Raw genomic sequence first — 17,431 nt, 5'->3', positions numbered from 1 at the left:
TACGTTTTACTTTGACTACTTATTAATCCTATAACACCACAGCTCTAAAGAATATTTGTTTCAGCTGTGCATTAAATTGTTTACTGCCAGAACTGGCGTCTTAAAACCTCTTTAATTAAACCTTTATTTAACAGTAACTCCTCAAGCAGAATAATCACTACAAAATACACTGAGCTAAACATTCTGTAACAACAATATACATATTCATATAGCAATTTGAGTAATAATGTAACAAAATCAAATCAATAAAAATAAAGCGAAGCTTCAGTCAGGCATGCAAACATTTCTTTTTTAATGTTCTTCACTTGATTCGGACGCAGAATTTGACATATAATCTATTAAAATACTACTTTGCCAATGGCCATTATAAAATAAATAACTACCACCTTTGCACTTTTTTTCTGTTAAAGACACGTTATCTCTTCCTGGAATTCCTGCTAAGAAATAAATAAATACATAAAAATTACATTTATATTCATTTACAGTAGTCAAATCCTAATAATCCTGTGCACACATCTCACAGACATGTAGCAATAATTTGTGCTGACTCCAACATGATAACAAAACACTCAGTTTTTCATAATATACTGTTTACTGTGACTATCACATTAGCTTCATGACCAGATAAAAAGGTAAGATTGAAAAACACAGAACTTCAATATCTAGGCATATAGACAATATACATTCGATAATAGGCAAATAGGACTTATTTTGGTTTTCAATACAACATGGACAATTTCTTGGCATGGCAGTTTTCAATAATCAATAACTATTAATTCAATGTCAGAAGCAATAAACGTGTCATAAAGTTCTTAGTTTCTGTAGAGAGAATCACTGAGATGTTTGTACTACTCCATGACGGCTGTGTCCTGGAGCCAAGCTCCTGACTTCCATTGATACAACTTGTGATTTCAGCACATGTTGTATAACTCATTCAGTTTACAAAGACTCCCTGAAGCTGTGACGGTATGAAAACATGATCATTATCCACTATCTCACTACAGTGCTGGCATCAATTGACGTCACTGGAATGGTTATATCTGAAGTCCTCGTGAGGCTTCAGGTCAAGCCGGTAAAGCACCATCCAGGCGTCACAGGTCAATATTGTTAAAACTACACTAATCAAACATGTTTCATCGAGTCACAAGACAATTTCCAGTCACATTGGGCCTCATGCAAGAACAGTTTTGCATTTTGATCCTAAATTTCTCAGACTTGCCTGTGTGAGGTTTGCAGCCATGATGATGAGGTTATAATGTTAGGAATAATAAATTACTTTAAGTTAGATTTTGATTTAAATTACTTCCCTGTGAACAAAGTCAGTCTGTCTGTACAGGACTCTGGAATAGACATGGACCAGAAATTCAAAAATACCTCAGCAAAAACTTTCCCTCCTTTGTTGATTGGAAAATCTTTGTCTCGCATGAGGCTCATGGTGCTCATGAAATAAAGGTGCAATCAAAGTGAATCACTGTTGAACTAAAGTGAAAATAAATACAAGACAGTAGAAAATCTAAGCATCCACTTCACTAGCACTAACACTGAACGCACAAACATGGTCTCTTCTAGACACAGTAGACATTTGCACATGTACATCCCGTCCTGTCTGTCAAAGCTGCTGCTGCTGCTGCCACCACGATCACCCCACTCAGGAATGCCACCCTTCCAGTCAGGGCTATGATGGATATCACAAGTTGAGTCGGCCACATTGATCCTCGCTGACGTTGTCTTCATCCAGCCTCCTCCTTAGATGGCACCAGGAGGGGCTGACAATGTGCGGCAGGGCCTGTCTGTGGACCATGCACGCAGCATCTGACCTTCATTCTTTGAACTCACAGTTTATCATTATTTAAACTGAAATGGATAAAATCTCATCCGCGTGCATTTGATTACTCAGAAAGACAAAATGACAAGTTTTTCCAGATGCAGTGCTTGGAGTTCTGCTCACACTGTGGGTTTATTTACATGCTGTCTGGGTCCTGTGAATGTTGTTTGACAAACTCCAAACAGGTTGTAGCTTCTGCGTAATTCTAAAGTTTCTGTCACGCTCTTCCATCTCTGTAAATAACTTAGTTCTGTTAAGAAGAGAATTCCAGAATTCTTGGATTGTAGTAATTAAAGAGCACAGTGCTGCACTGTCCATCTTATTTCAGCTGGACTCAAGGCAAGAATAAATAAAGCAAACACAATGTGACTGATCACAATTTGGTGCCACAGGAAATGGTCTGAATACTTTTGTAAATGAGAGATTCCAGTTTTTGAATTTGAATACAGGTACATTTGCAAATCTGTTCTAATAACTTGTTTTTCACTTTGTCATTATGGGTAATTGAATGTGTGCAGATGGACAAACATTGCATTGCATCAACACAAAAAAGTGTGAAGGTGTCGGGATATTAAACATAAACATAGATCACTGATGTCACGTGTGTTTTCATGCAGTTCTTACAGGACATCTACTGTAGCAGCAGTCCCAGCGGAGTGAAAATCGATCGGTAACGCCCGTGGTTGGATCAAAGGGGCTTTGATCCAGGTGAATTCTAAGATTCTCCTTCATAAAGTGCTTTTCCAAAATCTTGTCCTTTACAGTAAAATGTTTTTAACCTTCAAAGTTCTTCAAATTAAGGATCTTAGAGAAAGTACGTTCTTTTAAGTCTTGAAGAACATCTTCCAGGAGCAGGACTTGCAGACTAGAGCAGCTGCTTTGCGCACTGTCCCAGGCTACATGTGGCTCTCAGGGGTTTCTTCTGGCCTTTGGGAAACTGGCGGAGAACAAAGTCAAAGTTTGCCGTCGTGGACATGGCGTAGAAGACGTTTGCTTTCTCGGGTATGAGCAGCTCTGAAAACCAAACAAGATAAATTGTCAGAAAGGGCTGTTTTCTTACTTCAGCACTTTATCACGGAGTATTTTTCGAGCCATTCTGCTCTGACCTCTCTCTGAGGAGATGATCTGCGTCAGGGTGAACTCCTCCCAGTTCATGTGCTCGAGATGATGTTTCTCCAGAGCCCTCTGTATCACCTGAGGCGTTTTGTCCTGGCTGGTCAACTGTATAACAATGAATAAATGAGTGAATCTTGACTTCCCATCCTTAAAAAGCAGTAGTTTTACCATTTTCAGGCAAATGACTTAGTTTCAGCTAGATGTAACTAGTAGTATATATTCAGAATTTTCCAAAAGTAGCTTACAGGGGGGCTTCAGACTTTGTGAATTTTCTTTATTTCTCCATAAATGTGGCCTAAAATATGATATGCAGAACTGTAAAAGTTTCATTTGTTAAACTGAGTTTCGTCCGTTGCCCAGAAACTGTGATTTTAATGCTTTTAATGATTGTTGACTGAATGTTGACTGCACAAATGTCAAGCTGAGTACATCATAGTATTTGGTTTACAACAAACAAGTTTGGTTTAGCAGCAGCATCAGGCTCAGACATTTCTTGCAGATTTGTAATGACGTTACAATTATTAATAAATGAAGATGTAGACATATTTTCAGTGCGCTGAAATTTTTAATGACTGTATTCAAATGTATATGTTTGCTAAGCATAACGTTAATATACAATGAGGTAATTAGTAACTATAGCTGTCAGGGAAAAGTACTGAAGGAAAATGTGCTATATTTCCATCAGAACTGCAGTGAATTAGTAATATTAATAACCTGTTTGTACCTAGTTTCTCTCTGCCAGCAAACAAAAGAATAACTCACTTCTTTCTGACATAAAAAACAACAGATTGGTTAAGATGACATATTTTACTTGAGGACAAACTCACCAGGATGCTTTTGTACATGTTGCCATTGTTGTGGCCCAGGTCCACGCTCACCCTGACGATGCAGGAGTCGGCCACCTGACGGTTGTACACCGGCAGCGCGGTCATAGACACGGAGCGTTTGTGGTGGGAGGCCGGAGCAGGCTTCGGCTGAGCGCCGTTGCGGGACGTGGCCGCAGAGCAGAGATCCACTCGGCCGTCAGACGAGGAGCTGGAGGGAGTGGGAGAATGTGAAGAGGAGGAGCAGGAGGAAGAGAAGACCTCCGACACGTTGGAGTATGAGCTGTGGAGGGACTGAAGAAGAGAGGGAGATAATATGGTTTCTTTGATTGTTACAGTTTAGCTCAAACTACTCTTCATTACATAACTAGAAACTGATTCTGTAACTTGTCCCCAGATGTTTTTAAAAAAATATGTTAAGAAAAACATGTATGAGGATCGAAGAGGATTTGAGACTCTGGTCTTTACAGGTGAGTGTATGAATGCTGATTGGATATTTTCTCTGGATTGATGTGCTTTGTGGCTCTGTCTGCACAGCTCTTGTGGTTCTATGCAGATTATTTTGTGTATGCAATTTTCTGTTGAATTCGTCTGACTTCTGTAACCTATCTTCTCCTTTTGATATTGTGCAAATTAACTGGAAACCGATTGTTCTGCCGAACAACTTCTGAGCCAACGTGCACCACTAAGACAAACTCCTGCTCGGACCTGCTCCGGTGAAACCCCACCTGCTGAGGCACTTCAAAAAGAGCTTTTGTCAAGAGAGATTATGTAAGTTTCCCCCTTTTAAAAGACATTTAGTCCGTTTATTTCTAATCAGAAACGCCTCTGGGTTTGCAGGACTATGTTAAAGAGGCTGATTGTTTGCGAAGTGTAAATAGATGAAGACATGGCATAATAAAACTTTTCATAGAAGGCATCACTGAGGACAAGAAAGAAGGAAACAATGAACCTCATTCAAGAACATTTTAATGGTACATTCTCTTTTGTTCTGTTAGGTTTGTTTGTACAAGTATTTGAAGTCAGATTCATTGAATTCTGAAGTTAAAAAGACTTTAAAAAGACTTGCAGGACAGATCTGGACTACTCGTGAATTTGGTTCCTAACAGAAAGTGCAACTAATTCTCTATAATGTCAGACACATGCCATTAAAGAAGAAAGTGGGTTTCCATCCAAATCAGCAAAATAAATTTGTTGTGTGAAGTCATTTTATAATTATAATGTGTGAACACTGATAAAAAAAACGCAGGAAGGATGATAGAAATGTGGCATTTGATTTGAAAGTTTCCCGTCTCCTCAAGAGTATTTGAAATTTCCTGTGTTTCCATTCAAGTTGTCGCTCATTAAACTCAAAATGCACACGATCGGGTGAATGGAGGCCCAGCTAGTGAGGCAGCCATGTGCACATACACAAGTACACACAAGAACATGTGTTTACCTGAAGTCCTGAGTTTGCAGAGGAGAGATCCTCCATCTCAGATCCACTGGATCCAGAAGATGAAACGCTGATCTGGTCAGCAGGAAGTTTCTTAGACCCATCGCTCACTGTCAGGAGACTGGAGACACATTTGACTTCATTTTAAAACGCTGCCTCGAACCGAACAATATCACATTAGAGAGTTTATTTCCCTCTGCTCTGACTCAGCACTACGTGCAGAAAATCATTCTCTACACATCAAAATCTCTTTGTGTGCGTGTTGTGGTGAAAACGATAGTGACTTCACTGTTGAAGTGTTGCATGCAGGTCTGTGTGCACAGTAAAATGTGCAGGTGCATGTGCTTCTTTGAATATTCAAAGGACACCAGAGCACGAAACTCACCTGGAGAGTTTCTTTGTGAGGGAGCGGTGGCTCCGGGGCGTCGGTGAACACAAGTCCACTGGAGGCTCCAGCTGTCTCGACAGTTCATAGCTGCAACACAACAAAGGGGAAAAATGAAACGAACTGAAATGATTCCATATTAAAATATTATAATGGCAATTAATAAAATCTAAAAGGCAAAGTGAGGAGACAGTTTTGATGAGAGCAGTTAGAGTAAGGTAATGTTTAAACTAAGTTTTATCAGTTTAACTTTGAGCTTCCAAATGTCCGCCTCACCTCTCCTGGTCACTAAGCAGCTCGTGCCCCTGCAGCCACGCAGCAATTCTGGGGTGATGTGGCAGATTGTACTGGGAACAGGACGTCTGCAGGACACGGATCTGTGACAGGACCTCAAACTCCTGCAGACACAGAGATTTGTTGGTGGACAAACCAGAGGTGCACAGGCTGTTTCAGAGAGGCAGCTCCAATACAAAGCGCTTTTGCAAACTGTACTGTACTGTACATATATCATTTGCATCTTCTGCCCACAAATATAGACTCAACATGAAAATGTCTTTTTAGAAATGTCTGAGACTTTAACCAATGAAATCTGACTTACAAAAACAGTTTAGACCTTTATAGTAATGATTGCTACTTAGGACGAGCAAACACACGTGTGAGGAAGTTCTACTACCTAAAACTGCAGCTGATACATGAAACGAGATATTGAATGCGGATGACAACAGGTCTCTACGAGCTTTGAATACATGGGTTTAGATAAGTGGACCAAACTGAAGAACCAGATAAGAATATTTAGAAAGCATTCCATAACTAAAGATCTCAAACATTTATTTTTGTCGCTACATTCTCCAGAACAAAGTCGGGAAAATGAGTAGCACCGCATTGAAATATAAAAAAGTAGTGACGTCCCGACTACGCCCGACCACACTATGAAGACACCTTTGGACTAAAGTGGGAACAACAGCCTACATACAGACAACACCAAGAAGATCCACTCACCCTTCTCCTCTTCTCAAAGTTGATGAGACCAGCCTGAAAGAGAAAGAGAGCAGGGTTGGTACAGTGTTACCGCCATTAGCTTACGAGCTAATATTACTGCACTTGTGTCTGTTGATCATGGATGTGTTATGGGAGCAGCACAGGCGCATGACTGAACCACGATGGAGGAAAGTCCCACCTTGTTTGTAGTAGGAAGGGTCCTGTTAATGAAGAAAATGCTTTTTGGTCCGAAGGGGGATTTTTTTGTTGCCCGCTAAACCAGAAGCCAGCTCTTATAAAACATCCATGATCTGGACGCTGTCAATGCTAGCACAGTAGCTTAGCTAGGAGTTAGCAGATGGTAGCATTTCTTAAAGAAGTAGAAAATATTTCTGCAATTTGGCTAATTTGATGATTAAAAAAAATGAATGTCACAAATATGACAAATATTTCTTACATTTGACTTTACATCCCCATTTTGAGCATTTAACACATCAACAACTGCTATTGTCACTTAGCTACATTATGTCCGTAGGTTACATGATTTTGTAAAGACTTGTGTTTTATTATCTAAGATTTCCTTTCAGGTAAAATGGATATGAAACTAACAGCTTGGATACATGGATTAGCATTACTTCATTGTCTACAGCTTTCTGTAAAGCTTTCTAAAAGAATCTGTTACGTCCGTGATGAGACGTTAGCAACCGGTAAAACAAGGGTCAAATATTGTACAGTAGAGCTGCACCTTCACAGTGTCTGGCAGGGCCGTGTCCAGCATGGTGAGGACGGTCAGGTACGTGCCCAGGTAAGGAACCACGCCACTGGAGGTGCTCTGCAAACAGACAGCATGTAAGCAAACCGCTCAGTCCAGGTGCTGCAGTGCTTTCGACCGTCACCGCATCTGCTCATTCGTAGCCTTTAAATGCAGCCATTAGCTCTTTTACTGTGTCGACTGGGTTGAGACCGGACGCACTGTTAGCAGCACTGTGGATCCATGTTACAGCCCAGGGGAATGTGCATATGACTCAGACGTCTAGGCTATTATTACCGTCCTGTAATCCTGGTGAAGGGAGGCCATTTGAAACTTGCTCAGCGCTGAGCGAGGCTAAAGATAGGTTTGGGTTTCTGCCATGCCAGAGATACTCCACCCACGCTCAGAGAAATCAAGCGTTTAGACTTGAATAAAAAAATAAACCTGTCCGCAGGTAAATGACTCCCAGAAAATAATTTAGCAGCCTTTGTACTGTGCATGAGCACATTTAGTGTGGGAAAAAAGAGGGTTGCTGCTTGGTTTTCTCTCTGTCTCATTCTTTTATCTCTTGTCCTTAAAGGTCTCACTGTTTGTTATGCGGAGGAATGGGTCACCATCTGTCTGGGGACCGGACACAACTTGGACATCTTTAGAGAAATGTTAGCCAAAGCAGGTCAGGCAGAGCTATATTCAGTTGGTTACATACACCAATCGAAAAAAAAATAAATAAATGAAAGATTACGAACATCATTCATTTGCGCAGAAATGCCACAATTGATGCGAGGGAACGAACTTATGAAGCTAACTATTCATCAACAGGAGTTTATTAAACATTAGCCTTGATATCCTGTTCAATTGTTGTCATGTCAAAGGACGGCGGCAAATTCCACACGTCCTCAAAGTTGGTATCTATTATCCGTCTCATACAAGTGAAATTAGAAGACCCAGACTGAGCACAACTACAACGTACAGTGAAAAGGAGCACAACAAGGTTTCCTAGTGAAGAATTGAAATTGATTATTTTGAGGCTGCAAATATTAGTGGAGGTTTCTCGGTTGTTGTGTCCTGAGCTCACTGGTGACATATTGACTTAAGCTTCCTTTCAGTGTAACTAGACACAAGACACTTGTGACGCACTTTCCTTCAGGAGACAACATGAAGAAAAGTGAGGCCTCTAGTTTCCCATTAACACTCTGTCACATATTTCTGTAAATATTAACCAAACAAAATGAATGTGTAAAATTGAAAGTTCAAGTCCAGGAAGATGATATTATCCAATTTCTTTGCACAGTGTTTTATTTCAAAGTTCCTGCTCTTTTGTGCTTGTGATCACATCATTTAGGATTTGAAAGACTAAAAATCCAACAGTACAGAGGAGATTCACACTGGTAAATATGGACCTTTACATGCACAGGTGGTTCAAACAATAAACCGTCACCAAGATTAACATTAGCCTGCTAGCTACGTGGAATATCTGAAATAAGTTAGTGAATACGGTCATTTACAAAGTGACTCTACAGCCTAAAGTTGAGGCTGTCAGTCAAGTTTGTTCAGGCCCTAAACAAACTTGACTGACATGTTTTGGAATAATAATTTGAGAGAAATCGTGAAACTGCCAAGAGAAACGGAGTCTGTTTAGGATCCCGTACATACTCACCATAATCCAGACATGCGATTTCATCTCACGGTAAACCGGACAGGTAAAACTGCACTTATATATATTTTTTTCCTCCTATTGGTAAACAGCTCGCTACCTAACATTCGTCATGAGTTGCTACAATTCGTTAGCATGATGCTAAGCTGGCTTTGGAGCCAATCGACATTAGCACAACTTAAAAAGTCAAGGCGTCTTCCTCTCACCTCCACCAGCAGCTCTCTGTTGATCAGAACACAGTTCTCATCAGGGAATGTTTCCCAGAGGTTATCAAACATGGCCACGCTGTCTCTGCAAAGAGGACACAGATAGTTACAACACGGGGAGTTTAAGGCCACATTGATCATATATAGTAACTAGTGTTAAAACTTAACATTTCACTTCCTGGTCCGTGACCAGATGTTCACGCCGTAAAGACAACAACCTGAACCTTAACCTGTCCTTGTGTAATAGTTTACCACAGACTGAATGTGGGTCACCGAGAAGCCAGACACTTGCTGACTTGCTGTGTTAAAGACAATGTGTTGCACTGAATGAGGGTCAATAAAGACCAAAAATGTAGAGCACAACCCAACAGATAACAGTGGACTTTAAATTACTTGCTAACAGCTGACCAGGTCTTTCTCAGGCGGTAAACAGCATTGGACTGAAGCGCCGACAGAATCGCCCTGAGGGAGGAGAAGTTCTTCAGCCGACGACATTCCTACAGAAACAGCAAGTTCACTTTATTTACAGCCAGAACCGTTATTCTCCTAAAGAGGGTCAATTAATTACGCTCCCACACATTTGTTCTAAGGCAAACACATGTGGTCTTGAACACACCCTATGCACTGACCTGTGCTACTCTGATCCACTTCTCTATGACGCGGGCTCTTTGTGCCGGAGTAGTGGGAGGCCGGTGGGACACGGAGGGACTGGATGTGGTGTCTGTGGGCTGGCAGAGCAGGGACATGATGACCTGGTTGGTGACAGAATTAAACTGTGCAATGGTGGCCCGGATGGTTGAAGACATGTTTTCTTTCTTGTCTCTCTGTGACCAAACGCAGCCCAGACACTGGTAAGGCACCACTCTGACAAACAGAGCCTGAAAAACCGACCACCAGCCGTTAGAAATTGGTGTAAAAACAACAGAGAGGTGTCAGTGTGCAACACTACAGACAAGCTCACACTTACCGAGTCAGTTCGAGTTAACTGTTCAGCTATGGCTGCCGCAGAGAAATCCATGATGCCACCTTGATCCACTGTGTTTTCACACCCTGAATCGTCATCGCCAGATCTGGGCTCATCATGTTCCAGATCGGCTGATGCAGAACTGACACCAGTCTCAGCTTCTGAGAAAACAGACGGAGCAGCAATCAACACAACGCGAGTCTGGAAGGATTTCGATGCTGCTGACCACGAGGACTTTGCCGCAACACGAACAAAGGACGATTACCTTCTGCCCGGAACCTCTTGAGCAGGGCCTCCGCTTGCCCGGCCAACGAGCAAAAGTTGGGCTGCCTGCGCATGTTGTCATGCACTGCAGAGCTGATGGTCAGGTGATCCAACAGCAGCCTGAGCGCCGGGTGCAGCGGAGGATCCCTCAAGTCCTCAGTGTACTCATCCAACCAGGTCTGAACAAAGGCCAGCAGAGGGCTGGAGAGGCAACAGATTAACTTTGTAAGCTAGTAAACTAAAGAAGGGTTCAACTATAACCCAACTTCTTCAAGGAAGTGGGTCAAAGGATCAGTAGCTACCTGCTGAAGCTTTCACTGGTGTCCAGATTGGAGACAGCACTGTCCCTGAAAGGAAAGACACAGGTTCAAAAACAGCCAACGAAAGGATGACGACACTTACAATGCACTTATCTGCACTCGGTAGGCTGTGTTTGTATGTTGGCCTAAATTATTATGTATCTAAGCTCTGCAGCTGTCCTGACCCTGTCCTCAAGTCTGAAACCACCACTGCATAATTGCTGTTGTCAAGAGTCTAGAAAATGAGCAGCTGCTGGGTCCTCATTACTACATCAAAGCTGGCAGGAGACGGCTGCTCTGTCAGGGAAACAATGTACAAAAAGATCCTGACGTCACACGGTGACTCTGCATGTGCCGACCAAGTTGTTTTGCCATAAACAGACGGCGAGAGACGAACAATACGTTCTGGTCAGAGGCGAATAACCAAAGAGAGAGTCAGTAAACTGAAATTAAGGATGTCATTCAGTAGCCTTTAAAGGACTAGTTCAACATTTTGTGTGTCAGCCTCCATGCGATTCATGTGTTCCATCATAAATTCACTGCACTTTGTTGCATTTTGAAAAACGTGAGTAAAAACTGGCGCATTGAAACCCAGCTAATGACTTTAGCAGCTGGATTTTTCGACAGATAAACAAATGTGTAAAGTGAACTTGAGAGGTGGTGTCAGGCAGAGCTTTGTCATCTTTGGAGCAATGAGACTGACCCTGATCTTTAATGCAACCATGCTCCTATCGCACAGCCAACGCTCATTATGGGGATGGAAATTAATTTACAAATGTGACTGTACCTCTGGAAGAGCAGCTCTATGAGCTCTGAGCTACTGGTGAAGGTTCTGTACGTGGAGAGGAAGATCCTGCCATAGTCCTGCTCCTGGCAGCCGGGGTCGAGGAGATGGTTAACGAGCAGGTCCGGGGTGGCGGCCTTCAGTCGCCGCACCTTGCAGGTCCGGTACTGGACAAAAGCGCAGCATGGATCGGTCTCACAGGGCTTTGAGGAAGAAGTGACGGGCTCCCGACGCAGAGTGACCCCGTACACTGCTCCGTTCTCGAACTCCTCACCCCACTCCTGCACTGGGTCCTGAGAGCGGCAGAGGTGAAAAGTCTCATTGGAGGTTTAGCCCCACATTTCCGTCCAGGCCCGGTTTATGACTTATAACTACACAGATATGGATCACAGAGGCACAAATACAGTATTTCTGGGGTTGAGTTGAGTCACGAAGGTGTAAAAATAGCAGGTGAACCCACACACACACATCAACAAGTGACACAACACCAGTGAGACACGCACTGATCCCAGATGAGCCGCAGCGAGTATCTGCTCATATGTAATGAGGCACAAACAGCTTCGTGTGTAGTAATAATAACAGTTATCAGATGCTGGTTCCAGCCTGTGCTTAGTTTTCATTTTCAAAATTTTACCTCTGACACAGCGTGTTTACAGACAAATACGGGATTATTAAAGGTTAGTAAAAATACCAAACACATGCAAAATGTCACCATCTCTCAGCTTCCAAAGAAAAACAGAGCTTTGCTTTATCCGCTGAGTTAAACTTACACTAACTGTTCAAGCCTAAAGACGCAGCGCAGCGCCGTCCACTAAAGGACAACTGCTGTCCTCTGACTGTCAGGGACAGAAGACACAAGCTGTGTGAGATAGTAAAACGCCACACGTCCACTTTGGGACACGGACTCTTATCCCATCTGTCCAATCCCAGTCCCTCAAGTGAATTTAGAACATTTATGAAAAAAAAAAAACAGCTGTCAGCTCGGAACAAAATCCACTAGAACGTAATGAGCCTGAGCACTTTTTCATCTTAACCATAAATACTGTTGGACAGTGACTTAATGCTGCAGAAGACATGAAGAAACTGACGTCACAGCCATTTCCAGTGACTTTCTCCGATGTAAATCACTATTTAAATGTCTATATGTAAATGTGCAGCCTGTGTTTTACTGCTGCAACACACGCAACACACGACAGAAAGCTGTGTCCTCCGCTGTGTGGCAGAGGCAGCACGTCTAATCACGGAGCAGCAAAAGGTCTCAGGACTTTCTGAGCCAGCATCCGGAGCCTGATCGAGTCTGTGCACATTACAGCTCCAATAAACACGTGAACCAAAGTGATTTAACGGTGTTTTGTGCGCAAAGCTTTGGCACATTTCCTGCAGACTCCCTTTACCCGGAGGTTCCGAATAAAGTCAACACTGACACGAACTGTGGAATGAAGTGCGCTGCAGCCCTGTTTGACTCTGTAGTCACACGTTACAAAGTGCAGCTCGGGTGTTGATCCGGATCGAAACTCACCATCGTTAACTCCCATTTTCCCATCTCGTCCGCTTGACTAAGTTTCCATCTTGGCACAAACAGCGGGTCGAACCGGGATCTGCTACTGCATCGTGATATAAAGCGGCTTTTCTCCTGCTCGGAGTTGTATGAACGCGCCTCGTTCCCAATCACACGCGCGTCTGCGAGCGCAACTGGCTCCGCTCAAACCCGCTGTGCGCTCTCTGACAGGCACCGGCTTTTATAGTGGGAGGCGGCCAGTGCCGCCAGTGCGCGCTGGGAGGAGTGACTGTGTGTGTGTTTGGCAGGGGGGGGACCCTTCACAGGTCGGGACGTGGTTTACTGACAGCTGGATTAGTCCGCACCACCACTGACCCAGATTCAGGGGCGAATCTGGAAAGTTTTCATTGGGGGGGGGGGGGGGGGGGGGGGGTTAAATCCTTTACGGAAACAATAAGCAGTATATTAGTTAGTTCAGTCTTTTTTACTCCAAATACAAACACCAACAACACTTTGGACGAGGTAAACATCCACCTCCTGTAATAATAATGTGCCTGCTGCTACAAAACTAGATCGTCTCAAAGTACATGAAACCACTTTAAATGATGACTCAATTAGTTTATTCACATTTGGTCAGTTTCCTGCAAAAACTAAAACATGAAAGAATGAGATAAGACAAGTCACAGGTTTGTGTCCCTAGACGACCGTTGTCTTTCTGTGTGGCTTGCATGTTCTTCCTGTGCTCGTGTGGGTTTCCTCCCTGCATGCAGGACTCTAACCTCAACTGGAAATGCATGTCTGTGTACACTGCTCACAAAAAGTTAGAGATATTTGACTTTCACGTGGAATTTATGGAAAATGTCAAAAGTTCAAGCTACGGTGATATTATATCATGAAAGTAGGACATTTGAGTAGAAGCCTGCAGTGGTGACGTCTTCATCTCAAACTAATTATTGAACCCAAAGCTAACAACAGTGGTCGGTAAACCGCCGCAAAACACGTCAACGTGTCAATAAGTTTTCAGTTGTTAGGTGTCGTCTTGGTCTCATGAAGTCAAAATGTGACCAGCGTGAAGAAGACGACCGTTTAAATACAAACTGTCATTAGACCAGAACATTTAGGGGTCGATTCATGGATCAGACACGACGCGTGATGCACGTTGGGATGTTTGTGGTTAATCACCTTGTTGGAGAACAGCATGTTTCGCATTAAGTAGTGAAACACTGAACAGTTGGACACGTGCATTCAAACGTTTAGAGACGCTGTAAAGGTCAGAGGTGACAGCTGTAACAAGGCAACACAATTACCAGTGGGATCAATAAAGTTGTTTGAATCTTGAATCCTAAGACCCTTGAGTCAGATTTAGTCATCAAATGAGTTATTTTGTATCTCTCAACTACGTTTTAAGTCAATTAAATAGTGTTGGAATAAATGTATATAAAGTTATCTCATTTTCTGTATTTTCTTAGTGGCCGACTTAAGTTTTATATATTCTTTGTTTAATAAACAGTATGTGCATGTGTGTGTCTAACTAACATTTCTGCTTTATGAGAAAAACAGGAGACACATCCCACGGACCTTTCGGAAACCTCTCTGAGAGGAGTTGCTAAGTAAAAAGCCACATCCACCTGCAGACACGACATTGAACTCTGTTTTAATTTCAAAGTGTTATCTTGGTGCAAAGCTGTGTGATCCCTCTCCCTTTAGGAAGGACAGGAAACCTCCCTAAACTGAATAAAAGAGAGGCAGCAACATAGATGCATTTCAGAGCGAGTAGGAGATGTTACTGTCTTGCATCTATGCTTGTTCTCCTCATGAGTAAAACTGAATAACACCTTTGTCTTTCTTTCCTTGTATGTTATTTTTAAATGTTCTAGGTGCTTAGACCTGACAAATAGAAATGATGACGTGAGAGGTGTGTGTGTGAGTGTGTGTGTGTGTGTGTGTGTGTGTGACACAGGGTATCATCAGCCTCTGACACTATGCTTTAGTTCTGCTCCCCAAACGGTGAAAACCCCAGTTTATTCAGATCTGGGTCAGAGCCTGTGACTGAATGTGGCTGAATGTGTGTGTTTGTGTTTCATGCAGCAGCTTCACAGTCCAGCTCACATGCGGCTTTTTTCCAAAAAGAACAAAACAAGTTTTCCTCTGCAGCGTCCTCACACTTGATCCTCCTCCAGATACAACATGGACGTGGACACTTTCTAACAGAAAACAGCTTTTGTGCAATGAACCCAGGCTGAATTATGTAAGAATCCCTTGTGCATCACAAGCCTCAGGGCTCATGTGTCCGTCTTTTGTACTTACAGTAAGTAAACAGACAATGTGCTGCTCATGTGTCGTTTGGTGTAAAATCCACCACTGGCCTGACGCTCATCCACCGAATCCTCTCATACGGAGGCATCGTACATCCTACGTCACACGATCTGATGTCCAGGCTGTGAGGTTGGAGCAGACACTGCACATTTGGATTTATTTAAGAAGATGCCAGAAGTAAACAATCCACCGGGACATGACCAATGACTATGTTCACATGAAGGGGCAACTGGAAACGTGCACATAAGCACATGCAGATGAAAAGTAATCTGATTTGTCCACTGCACTTTATTTTGAAAGCACAGCTCAATAATTTTAAATGTAAAGTGAGAGAAGACGCAACAGGAAACAACAACTCAGATTTCTCATTTACAGAATGAGAAATGATCTGCTAATGCAGCACCTTTATCCAAAGCACTTACTAATTATTAACACACACACACACACACACACACACTTCCTTATGTCTATGTAATGTTCCACAATTCAAGCTGCATGTCAGGACCAAAACCAAGACACATAATCCAAGGAACTCTGATCATTAGTGGTAAAGCACCGATCAGAAACCATTTCTGAAGCTCTGAATGTTCCCAGAACAGTGGCCTCAGTAACTGGAGGAAATCTGGAACCACTTGATGAGGAAAATGTGTTTTACTCCAATTCAAAATTCATGTACAAAAAGCGAAGCGACTTTGTCAACGCGTCGATGGAGGACGTTGTTGTGCTGCTTACTGCATCAATGACAGACCAGGAAAAACCAGCCAAGACATGATGTGCGTCCTCGGGGTCAGTCAGCGAGCACTGAAAGAGGAGTTGAAGACCAACACTCTGCTGATCTTTGACTCAAACGCTGCACTGCTCCTGGTAATTCAGTGCACACAGTGAATCTCTGTTTTCAGTTTGAAGTGGGCCAGGGGACGGACTAGAAAAGCAGGGTCCTGAACCAGCTGAAGAAGAAGTTCTGTTGCTGCCGGGACTCTAACCTCAACTGGAGGAGTAAGGACCTTCACAAAAACACCTGCAGAGGTTTGGATGTGTGTTCTGTTTGTGTCGACTCAAAAACCGAACCACTTCAGTCAGACTTGAGTGGAGGTGACCAGAACCAAAGGGGTCACTCTTTTCTTGCTGCTTCACACTGGTAAGATTTCTCATGATCACATACTTCACAAACACTCTAAACACGATTTTAGACAAAGAGGACACATGACCTCTACTTGTGTCAGTCGTTTCACTGTGAACACAAAAGATCAGAGCTTCTGTGTGTGTGACTCACAAGTATTTATTACATAAAACAGCGCGGGGTCGTAGCTCAACACTAAACACAGAGCACATGACGTGTGTTTGGAAGAGGAGGATCAGCTGTGAGAACGCTGCAGACCAAAGAGCCTTTCAGAGAAACATTAAACGTGTTCTCTTCTTCTTGGAAAGGCCGGCGGCAGCAGGTCGGACTGTGGAGCTGCTACATGAACCATGAAAACACACACACTCACTGCTGACCTCGCTGAATGTCATTCATGTTGCAGGAATTTAGTCATCAACCAAAACACCTGCAAAACAATGAAGCACATAGAAACGTGGATCCGACGATGAACAGTTTAGTCGGCTTTTACTCGAACACAGAAAGGTTTAAATAAGCTTTGATCGACTCCCTCCTCCCTCAGAATGAGACGCAAACTAAAGCTCGTGCACATTTCAGCCACTTGGCGTCTGAACCTCCAGTGAAGGCTGATGCGCTGGTCAGGAATGCAGACGGACGATTTGTTATCACTGCACCTTTTGACATACTCAACATTCATAAAGCCCATATGAGTAGTTGGCCTTTATAGATCACTGACTCGGTGTGTTTGGATTTGGTTAAAGCAAGAATTTCATACGTGTTTTCAATGCTGCGCCGAATTCTTCCCAGCTGATGTAAGCAGTCAACAAGTGGAGGGAAGGTCACACAAGCTATTACAGACATGTTTGGGTACAGTTATGCACCTGTGACACTGTTGTGAGACACAACTAAGACATGAAATGCTTCCAAAGGAAAAATCCTGAGTTGTCAAAAAACTCATTCACATATTTTTAGCATTAGAGTAACAGTGACTCCGTCCACTCTCAGACAGTAGCAGGTCTGACTGACGTTGACA

At 42.9% G+C, this 17,431-nt stretch overlaps 1 protein-coding gene across 2 annotated transcripts; it reads right to left on the bottom strand.

Annotated features, from left to right (window-relative positions):
- Positions 1-122: 122 nt before the first annotated feature.
- Positions 123-13,219, bottom strand: LOC137100242 (ral guanine nucleotide dissociation stimulator-like 1). Of its 2 annotated transcripts, none has more exons than XM_067477923.1 (16): positions 13,005-13,219; positions 11,489-11,778; positions 10,705-10,749; positions 10,404-10,603; positions 10,142-10,296; positions 9,804-10,052; positions 9,568-9,671; positions 9,175-9,259; positions 7,309-7,395; positions 6,585-6,617; positions 5,862-5,983; positions 5,586-5,675; positions 5,204-5,321; positions 3,769-4,059; positions 2,932-3,046; positions 123-2,839 (listed from the first exon to the last, which is right to left on the bottom strand). In XM_067477923.1, the coding sequence occupies exons 1-16, from the start codon at positions 13,026-13,028 to the stop codon at positions 2,691-2,693; spliced, it is 2,157 nt and encodes a 718-aa protein (XP_067334024.1). In that variant the 5' UTR covers positions 13,029-13,219; the 3' UTR covers positions 123-2,690. The 2 variants fall into 2 exon arrangements, with proteins under 2 accessions (XP_067334024.1, XP_067334023.1); XM_067477922.1 differs by having other exon boundaries at positions 10,142-10,299; positions 13,005-13,218.
- Positions 13,220-17,431: the final 4,212 nt, after the last annotated feature.

The sequence above is a fragment of the Channa argus genome, chromosome 15 (genome assembly GCF_033026475.1).
Source record: "Channa argus isolate prfri chromosome 15, Channa argus male v1.0, whole genome shotgun sequence".
In the NCBI taxonomy this organism is placed as follows: Eukaryota; Metazoa; Chordata; class Actinopteri; order Anabantiformes; family Channidae; genus Channa; species Channa argus.
The sequence above is the reverse complement of the archived record's forward strand: the minus strand, read 5'-3'. Positions and strand labels throughout refer to the sequence as shown.

Excerpts from the sequence above, each read along its gene's own strand:
- LOC137100242 (XM_067477922.1), bottom strand. The coding sequence starts at position 13,028 with ATGGGAAAATGGGAGTTAACGATG. Across the intron at positions 11,779-13,004 it reads GAAAATGGGAGTTAACGATG|GACCCAGTGCAGGAGTGGGG; the intron begins GTGAGTTTCGAT and ends TGCCGCTCTCAG. Across the intron at positions 9,260-9,567 it reads ACCTGGTCAGCTGTTAGCAA|AGACAGCGTGGCCATGTTTG; the intron begins GTAATTTAAAGT and ends TCCTCTTTGCAG.